Source organism: Brachionichthys hirsutus, chromosome 5 (genome assembly GCF_040956055.1).
Source record: "Brachionichthys hirsutus isolate HB-005 chromosome 5, CSIRO-AGI_Bhir_v1, whole genome shotgun sequence".
NCBI classification, from domain to species: domain Eukaryota; kingdom Metazoa; phylum Chordata; class Actinopteri; order Lophiiformes; family Brachionichthyidae; genus Brachionichthys; species Brachionichthys hirsutus.
The window spans coordinates 14,988,481-14,998,480 of NC_090901.1; the positions used below are offsets into that span (position 1 = coordinate 14,988,481).

Consider the following 10,000-nt stretch of genomic DNA (forward strand, 5'->3'; position numbering starts at 1 on the left):
GGGTAAATTAGGTGTCGTCCTTGTCCCCATTTATCGCATTTGAATTTGCCCTGAGTGTTATTGAACTTAAACTCAGCAAGGATCATTTTAATGAGGCTTCATCGCTCACTGTGCAGCTGAAGGCCTTGGATTGTGAACTGGAGACTGTTGGGATGAAGTGGGCGGCACAAAGGGAAAGTGCTTCAGGGCAGGGGAAGAGTGGAAGGCTTAATGCTGCTCTGGTCTGACATGCTCTTTGGGGGCTTCTCCGCTACAGTGAGTCCTGTCATGCATACAGTAATACGCCTCAGCGCAACACTGTGTGTGTCTGGCAGATGGGCGGGCGAAGAGGAGGGAGAGGGGGCAGCTGGAATAGACCCCAGTGAAGGGATGAGTGGAGAGAGAGAAGAAAGTGGGAAAAAAGGGTAAGCACCCAGCCAGGCAGCTAGTCCATCACTGCTGCTTTCTAGTGTTGTACAGCAAAAAGTTCTGCCTACGGGGTGCTGACACACACACACACACACACACACACACACACACACACTCACACGGGGTGGATGAGCCAGCCGAGTGTTAGCACATAGCTGTCGCTCTCACACTCACACAGCTCTCTGTGGTACCCAACCCTTTCTGGCCACACACTGGTAATAATAATTACAATAATAGTCATATTTATAGAACACTTTTCATAGTCTTATTATGAAGGGCTTCATTAGGTCGACCAGAATGACCCTGACAGTGCACAGAACGATAGCAACTAAAATATATACAGAATAAAGTAAAACCAGGATGTGCTCTTTGAGCAAGTTATAATCTACGTGGGGTTTTTAAGGACATCACTGACTCAGACAACTTGATTTGATCAGGCAGATGGACTGACTACCAATGCCCTTTAGTCTTCAACCAGACAAAAGCCCACTGTCCCAGGACAAGTGGTGCTGGTCTGCATGGCTCTGAAAGGTCAGAGAGTCACTGTAGGTGTGGGACGCCATAACAGGCCTAAAAATAATCAGCCAAATCATAGAATCTATTCATCAATGTCCTGGGAACTGGGATCTGGGATCATCCAGGACGGAAAAGATGACACGACACATGAAAAGTGGAGAAAGCTAGCGCGAGCTGGCCCTGGAGTTGCTGCCATTATGCCAGGTCTTCCTGTGGGTGCCCGGATGAATGTCCGACCTCATAGTGCACCAAGAAGCCTCAACGTGTCACTCCACTGGTGACGGGATATTAGGGTGCAAATTAAAAAAAAGATTTAGTAAAAGTCTTGCACAGACTGTGCAGCAGGATGCCAGCGCTCCGTCAGGATACTTGTCACCATTTGGAGTTTTAATGATTGATAGCATCATTGTTAATGAGCGGGCATAATATTCACCAGCATATGTTTTTATATAGATGAAAGGCTGTTTTAAGAAAGACTGCGTGCTGAATCGTGGCATTTCAGACTCATTCTGCATTTGGCTCCGGGGACACAAGCAGAGAGGCGGAGCGGCCCTGTTAGCTGCTTTGGATGAAGAGCCTGATGAGGCACTTGTGAACGGACAAAACAAGCTCTTCCCTTAAACAGGACACGCCCATACTGCTTTCAGGTGCCTTTAGCTGAACTGAAGTACAATGTGTTCTGTCTGCCAGAAGGTAATACTCGTCTGTCTGAAGGTAACACTCGTCTGTCGGAAGGTAATACTCATCTGTCTGAACGTAACACTCGTCTGTCGGAAGGTAACACTCGTCTGTCTGAAGGTAATACTCGTCTGTCGGAAGGTAATACTCATATGTCTGAAGGTAATACTCACCTGTCCTGTCTCTGCAGTGAGTGTGTGACGTACACGTGTCATATTTCAGGGATGTAAATCTGCTCGCTCCCTTTGGGGACAAACTGCACATTCCAAAACCTTCAATCCTTCAATGAAAGTCTTGGCATTAGGTTAGGATTAGTTTACTGTAGTGGTGGTCTGGCTGACCTCTGGAGTGAGGTCAGCCTGTGTGTGTGTGTGTAGGTGTGTGCGTGCGTGTGTAGGTGTGTGTGTTTGTGTGTGATGTTTGTTTCTCCCACCTCACTCTTTTCTTTATTTCTCCAAAAGTCTCTCATTTTCTGTAAACCCCGTTTCCCAGTCTCCTGGATACCAACCAGTTACCTTAGCAACCAGTCTAGCAGGCCACCTCCATGAAGCATGCAGTCGCCTGACCGGCTGCCTTTACATGATTGGATGCTGTGTTTTGGCCTGGATTGTTGACATTCTATTGGTTAGAAACACATTCTCTCTCTTCTGGTTCTCAATCGCTCTCTTTTTTCTCCTCCCCTCCACCTCTCGGCTTCTCCTGCTTTTCTCTCATCCCCTCCATCTCTCCTTCTGTCACTGCAAACATAAGATCACATCAGCTTAGCGCTACGGATATTTACTTGTTGTTTTATTCTGTGTATTGTGAGCATGCATGCAAAATATCTAACATGAGTGACTACAATTATTCTAAATATTGTATTCAATTTAATGCAAAGACTTTCCAGACTGATCAAGAGAATCATTGAAATGCAATAATCTTCTAAATGCATCAAGATACATTTTCTGCATCCGACTCACATTTTTGCTTTGTAAGGCCATGAAACCAAGCTCCCTGGAAAGACCTTGATTTTGCCCTGATACAGTAATTGCAGGGAAACCAACAGACTTTAGTACCAGGCTTCAGTTTGGGTCACAGACAAACATCATAATTAAAGAACCCTCTAAAGACTGGCATGGGTGAGAACCGACAACAGGCGTCAATATGCAAGTCTAGAAAGTGTATAATTAGGCTTCTAAACTGCCAGCGTGCCGACACCCCCACAGGAAGGACCAAATATCACCGCCCTTCTTCTCTTGTTTATATTTATTTTGTGTAGCAGCTCTGATCGTCCCAAAATATGACTCAAATCTATTATTTAAGGTCATCAATATGACATCGTTGATGTATTTTGTTTCCTCCGGCCAAGTTTCAATAAGGTGCCGTTCCTTCAATGATTTAATAAGTATTTGCTGTGTGCGTGTGTATGTGTGTGTGTAGGTGTGTGCGTGTGTGTAGACTCTGAGGTGTATGTTTGGAAAGAGGAGGCGTGGCAGCTCACTGTTGGATCTAAGTATAGATGAAGTGTGAGACGATAGAGACAGGGAGTGAGAGATGCTGATTGGACGAGCGACTGATACCCAACAGAATCGAAAGGAGAGAGAGAACTGAAATGAACACTTGAGAAAACAAAGAAGCAAATGTGGAGGGACGTTTGGATTGAGAAGCAATCGATGAGTTGAGAAGAGGAATTAAAAGGAATATATTTCAGTTTAATGAGCATGGAAAGGAAGAGAGCTGGTGGAACAGAGGAAAAGCACGGTGGCGTAGCGGTTAGCGCTGTGTTGGCTCACAGCATGAAGGTTCCGGGTTCGAATCCTATATTTATGGAGTTTATGCGTTCTCCCCGTGTCCCCGGATGGACGGATGGATGGACACTGATGGGCTTTAATAAGTGAGACATTTCTGATTTGAAATGTCCAACAATATTCAAATAATTTTCAGCAAATGTTGGAAATTCTGGATCACTTTGACATTTTTGTCAAATTAACATTGCAGTAAATGGATCTTCAAAGTTTGTTCCTCAAATCTCGATTGATTATTGACCAATGTTTATGGAATTTGACACAGTCATGTAGGGGGCGGGGTTCTCTATCTCACCACTGAATTTCATCCGGAATGGAGTCATTCATTCATTCATTCATTTTCCAACCGCTTAATCCGTTATCGGGTCGCGGGCCAAGCCGGAGCCAATCCCAGCAGTCAATGGGCGAGAGGCGGGGTACACCCTGGACAAGCCGCCAGTCCATCGCAGGGCAACACAGAGACACACACACTGGAATGGAGTCAGTAAAAAATATTACATTTTAACACTAAACCCATTTATGGATTCAAGAATCAGTTAAAAATACTCAACTCTGAGTCACTTTGACTTTTCATGTTGGTGTAAAAAGATACCGAGAACAATCTAGAACCTTCTGGTGCTGATCCAGATCACCATGTGGACGGTGTAGATCCAGTTAGGAGGGGGACGAGCTGCTTGGGGGAGGTCTGTGCTCTCTGAGTGCTTTTCTGGGTTTATTTCATTTATTTATCTTGTTTTCATAATCTTCAGAAGCCACAAAACCTGATCAAACTCGTCCTGGTGCGGATTGATCAGGTTTCGCCGTCAAAATAACAAAATCATTATCATCTGATTTAAATGTCATCGTGCACAACGTGCAAATCCTGCCAGTGAAGAATAAATTAAATTCAAGACATCTTCTTTGCATTCGGGTACAGCGGCGTGTGTGTGTGTGTGTGTGGGTGGGTGTGTGTGTGTGGGTGTGTGTGTGGGTGTGTGTGTGTGTGGGTGGGTGTGTGTGTGTGTGTTAGGACTCCAGTGGGGCAGTCTCCAGGAGGGCTGAACAACAGTTTAATATTTCATCACTTCCATTATTCAGCGAGTGCTGGGGGGTGGGGGGGGGATGGATGGATGGATGAAAGCTGAAGTAGCTGCCTGATTTGGGGGTCCATGCTAATACTAATGCTGTTAATACTTGTACATGATAATAGTAATGTTGTTAATACATGTACATGATAATACCTATGGCCTTGGTGAAGAACTGGAGGAACCCAAATAAGAGATGAAAACGGAGCTGTAATCTATTACACTGAGGGGGGGCTCATCAGGAGAACCACACTGTTGTTTTCTCTAAGCGCGGGCGTTGGACAGTTTTTGGCTGAAAAGGGACAACCGATGTAAGAAATGCCACCGAATTGATGGCAGGTTTGACGTTGGTTGACAAAACATCTGAATGTGCTGAATGTCAGCCTCCAAGGAAAAGGCCGAGTCGTGAGACCACTATTTGCACACATCGGGGACTTTGGTCCATTATTCTACCCTTTTTCCACAAGTTCATGCAGTTACCAGACACTGATATAAAATATCTGTGACAGTATACTTTTTTTTAACACACACTAAAACATTTTTTCCAGAACAGTACCACCAGAAATAAACTTTATCCACTCGGTTCTTCTTCTTTGACTCACGCACGAGCCACTGGTAGCGCGTTGACTTGCGGTGCGCAGACACGGGGAGAGTGCACGCACATCTTGTGAACGTCCCCCCGATGTGCTGCCAGGTTTGGACACCACTGACTTAAGGTTGTACAAGTACACAGAGGTGTACTGAAATGTGTACATCATCGGTAGAAAGGGTCTAAACTGGGGTTCTGACTCCTCTGAGCTCGTCTCAGATTGTTGAGCTGGATAACGTGATGCGGTGGCGACTCGGTGAATGACGAAGCATCAACTCCGCTTTCCAATCACACTTCAAAAAAACGTGAACGGATGGAGGAGCAGATGAATGAAAGGACGGGAGGATGAAAAGGAGGAGGGCGGGGCAGAATGGATTGAAGGGCAAATAGAGAGAGAGAGAAAAGAGATTGCATTCCTGGGAATTGAAGATGGTCACCATGGCAACTGCAGCTGAGAGTCACATGATGCAAAGAGAGAGAGAGAGAGAGAGCAAGAGGGTGGGCTATGCAAGCAGAGGATGGAGGAGGAAAGTGTGTGTGAGTCTTTGTGTCCGTGCGTGTGTGTGCGTGTGTGTGTGCGTGCGTGCGTGCGTGCGTGTGCGTGCGTGCGTGTGTGTGTGTGTGTGTGCGTGCGTGTGCGTGCGTGTGGGTGGGTGCGTGCGCGTGTGAGTAGGTAAACTGGAGTCATGTGAGGTATGTCTGGAGGAGGAATAGTAAAGGTTAGACTCTGACAGACAGGCAGAGGAAAGGTGGATAAAGGTGGGGAGATATGATTGACATGAATGATGAAGAGGAAGAGGAAGAGTTCTTCACTCTAACGTAAACGAGCTCCTGATATAAGAAAGATGAGGAAGAACAAAAAACCAGAGAAAAAAGGAGAACAACCACAAAGACCAGCCCTGTCTATTTATACTGAGATGATGTTCACTGAGGTGTGCACGCACGCACACGCACGCACACACACACACACACACGCACGCAGCCTCCCTGTACGTGCAGTGAGGGATCCTGAGGCTGGCCCTGATCCGGTCTGGATCGGAGTGTGAGTCGGGAAATGTCCAGATTGGATTAAAGCAGCAGATTAAACGGGAGGCGGGGACTTTCCAAACACATGCCTCTCAGGAAATGGAAGAAGTCCGGATATGGAATGTTTCTCGTGTCTGTCTGACTCTGGAAATTAGTTGTTTGTAATTACAAATTTCACTGACAAAGATCTGACACACACACACACACACACACACACACACACACACACGTCAGAGGATGGTAGAATGTGTTTTAAATGTAGGTAAAGTGGTGGGTTTGCTGATGATTACAGCGACGATTGGCTGCAGATGAGAGATAATCGGTGCCAGCGGGTGGGACAGAGGTAAGGAAGAGACAATGGCCCAGATGCAGAGGATGTGGGAGGAACGATTGACGCACAGATTGGCTGTTCCGTGTCCAACGCAGGGAGACGGGCAGCGACTCTGTCATTAGAGCCAAACAACAGGAAGCAACAGACATCCATCACCAGAATATCCTGCAGTAAAAGGCCACTTTATCCTCATCAGACCTCTGAAAAGTCTAAAATCATATCGCCTGAACTTCAGGTCCTGAAAGGGACCTTAAAACTATCTGGACTCAGATTTTTGAAAAGGCTCAAAAATACGATGTTTACATCATTTTCAATAAAATTGCATTTTGGGACCGAAACCACCAAGGTCCTCTGAGGTAACAAAACTTAAAGACTGTGTGGACTCTGCAGACTGCTGTCCCGCACCTCTCTCCAGAAAACACACACGAACAAAAATGAATCGGTACCCTTATAAAAAGGCGGATTGGAGCAACACATAGAGAGGAAGAAGAGGAAGATGGACAATAAAACATGCTGATTACAACAAAGGAAAGAAAGGATGAGCGGAGAAAGCAAAGACTTGAGAGAACAAAAGACTAGGAGTGTGTTGGGCAAGAACAAGAGATGGACAGAAACAAATGGGGGGAATCAAAAAAGAGACAACTGGACAGGATTCTCATCCAGGACTCCCATTCTGCAGGTCAAACTAGGGTGGGACTGTTGCTTGAAGAATATGAATATATTTATTAGATAGAATGTTAAAGTACAAGTACAGTCACACCGTAGCATGTATTACAGTACAAGTACAGTCAAACAGTAGCATGTATTACAGTACAAGTACAGTCAAACAGTAGCATGTATTACAGTACAAGTACAGTCACACCGTAGCATGCATTACAGTGCAAGTACAGTCAAACAGTAGCACGTATTACAGTACAAGTACAGTCAAACAGTAGCATGTATTACAGTACAAGTACAGTCACACATCCTGTCTAAGAGGAGCATTTCTAAAAAGCCCTTGCGGTCTTGTTTCCGTTGAAAGTCCTTCGTACATAAATCATCGACATTTAACAATACAAATAAAACTAATAAAACTAAAACATAAAAATAAAACCAATATTCGATAACTCAATTGATGCAAAGTAACATTAGAAAAATAAAATGATTTTACACCACCGATGCAAACTAACAATTAATCTAAAATAAATTACACCACTGATGCAAAATGACAATGAATGACAATAGATTACATAAATTACAATAAGTTACAAAGACACTTCATATGTGCAACGTAGGAGGACAAAAAAGGGGGTGGAGGGGGGGTTGATCCGGAGAGAGTCGTGATGACTATCTCCGTTTCTGTCCCCATAAAATGTGTATTTTTAGGGCCGTTTTGAAGGAGGCCAAAGAGGTGCATGTTTTGAGTCAAACAGTTCCACCCTTGGGGGGCAGTATTATAAAAATACGATGACATCACGATGAAACCGAGCTGCCCTGTCCAAGGCTGGCACTCCCCGAGCGAATCGGCCGAGAGGCTGCCGTTAGCACTTAGCTCAAAACACCACTGGGAAGTGCGTCTCCAAGCGCAAGTCGTCTGTCCTTATCTGCTGATTGCATGGCATGCTGGGCATTCCAGGGGGACGTGGAACCTCAAGCGGATCGTTTCAGCCTGAGTGCTGTGCAATCGAATCATAACGTCAGAATAGAATTAGAGTCGGGGAATGGCAGCATCCGCCCCGACTCTGCACGCCTTCATCGGTTTCAACACAACAAGCCACGGTGGTGCATTCAGCCAGGTGTGCAGGGCTTCATGCACTAGTTGTGTAGATAACAACTCAGGTGCTACAAATACTCACCGATTAAACCAACCTGTTGGTGAGAAACCAGATATTAGTGATCTGCAGCCACGAATCCATGAAGCTTCAGCATCTAACCAGCTCCATGAGCTGCTTGGCGGAGGTCTGCGCTCTCTGAGTGCTCTGTGGAAATCTTTCATGGAAATTTTCTTCGAGCAACGAAACCGACCAACCAGCGAGCGAAACAGCCCAACCTGTGGGAGACCCACGAGACCCTGCTGCACCCTGTAAGGGAGGGGGCTGTAAGGCCCACGAGACACTGCTGCACCCTGTAAGGGAGGGGGCTGTAAGACCCACGAGACACTGCTGCACCCTGTAAGGGAGGGGGCTGTAAGACCCACGAGACACTGCTGCACCCTGTAAGGGAGGGGGCTGTAAGGCCCACGAGACACTGCTGCACCCTGTAAGGGAGGGGGCTGTAAGGCCCACGAGACACTGCTGCACCCTGTAAGGGAGGGGGCTGTAAGGCCCACGAGACACTGCTGCACCCTGTAAGGGAGGGGGCTGTAAGGCCCACGAGACACTGCTGCATCCTGTAAGGGAGGGGGCTGTAATTGCTTGTATTATTACCCCCCCGTGAATCGATATGATGATGCACCACGTCTGACTGATGGTTTCTGTGTGGCTAGTTCTACTTTTTTTTTTTTTTTTTTTTTCTACGTTAGCAGTAGAACTAGCGTGGCTAGTTCTACTGCTAACGTGCACTGACCTCCTGCTCTCGTGTTTCTTGCAGGCGGACGCTAAGATGGTGTGTGACGTGGTCAGTCGCATGGAGGACACGGAGCCGTACTCTGCCGAGCTGCTGGCCGCCATGATGCGTCTGTGGTCCGACTCTGGCATCCAGGAGTGTTTCGGCCGCGCCCGAGAGTATCAGCTCAACGACTCAGCACAATAGTACGTGGAGGCACGCCGGCATGCCTGAGTGTTGACGGCCGCCTCTTTGGCCAGTTCACAGCGTATCTAAAATCTAGAGGCCTAAATATGAGGTCACTTCTAAAGACGAGCCGGCACCACCTTCACAGTGCGACAGCAGCCACGGGCGTAGTTACCTGCGTAGTTACCGCCGTAGGTACCTCCGTGGCTACCTCCGTAGCTACTGCCCTAGTTACCTCCGTAGCTACTGCCCTAGTTACCTGCGTAGTTACTGCCCTAGTTACCGCCGTAGGTACCTCCGTGGCTACCGCCGTGGCTACCGCCGTAGCTACTGCCCTAGTTACCTCCATAGCTACTGCCCTAGTTACCGCCGTAGTTACCGCCGTAGGTACATCCGTAGCTAACTCTGTAGGTACCGCCCTAGTTACCTCCGTAGCTACTTCCCTAGTTACCGCCGTAGGTACATCCGTAGCTAACTCCGTAGGTACCGCCCTAGGTACCTCCGTAGCTACTGCCCTAATTACCTCCGTAGCTACTGCCCTAGTTACCTCCATAGTTACTGCCCTAGTTACCGCCGTAGGTACCTCCGTGGCTACCGCCGTAGTTACCGCCCTAGTTACCGCCGTAACTTTAAAAACACCAGCGATAGATTTGCAGCTTTTTTGAGTTGCTTTCGGAACAGTTGGTCGTCGCAGTTTGTTATTTTGAGTTGCTGATGGCAGATTTCGAGAATTTGATTGAGAACAGCTTCCTGAGATTATTGGCTCAAAGAAATCGATCATCTTGAAAGGCTGTCTCCAGCTATCGCTCATCGTCAACCAATTTTACTGAAGATGTCTAAGGGTTGAATTTTGGTAAATATAGTGGCGTCGACCTCAGTGTAATTTGTGTGTGTG

At 46.8% G+C, this 10,000-nt stretch overlaps 1 protein-coding gene across 2 annotated transcripts in view; it reads left to right on the top strand.

The window, feature by feature from the left end:
* Window positions 1-10,000, top strand: part of LOC137893860 (guanine nucleotide-binding protein G(o) subunit alpha) — a 42,524-nt gene that overhangs the window by 19,436 nt on the left and 13,088 nt on the right. For both annotated transcript variants that reach the window (XM_068739307.1, XM_068739306.1), the window contains exon 4: window positions 8,965-9,125. In XM_068739307.1, the coding sequence (XP_068595408.1) occupies window positions 8,965-9,125 (161 nt within the window). The remainder of the gene's footprint in view (window positions 1-8,964; window positions 9,126-10,000) is intronic.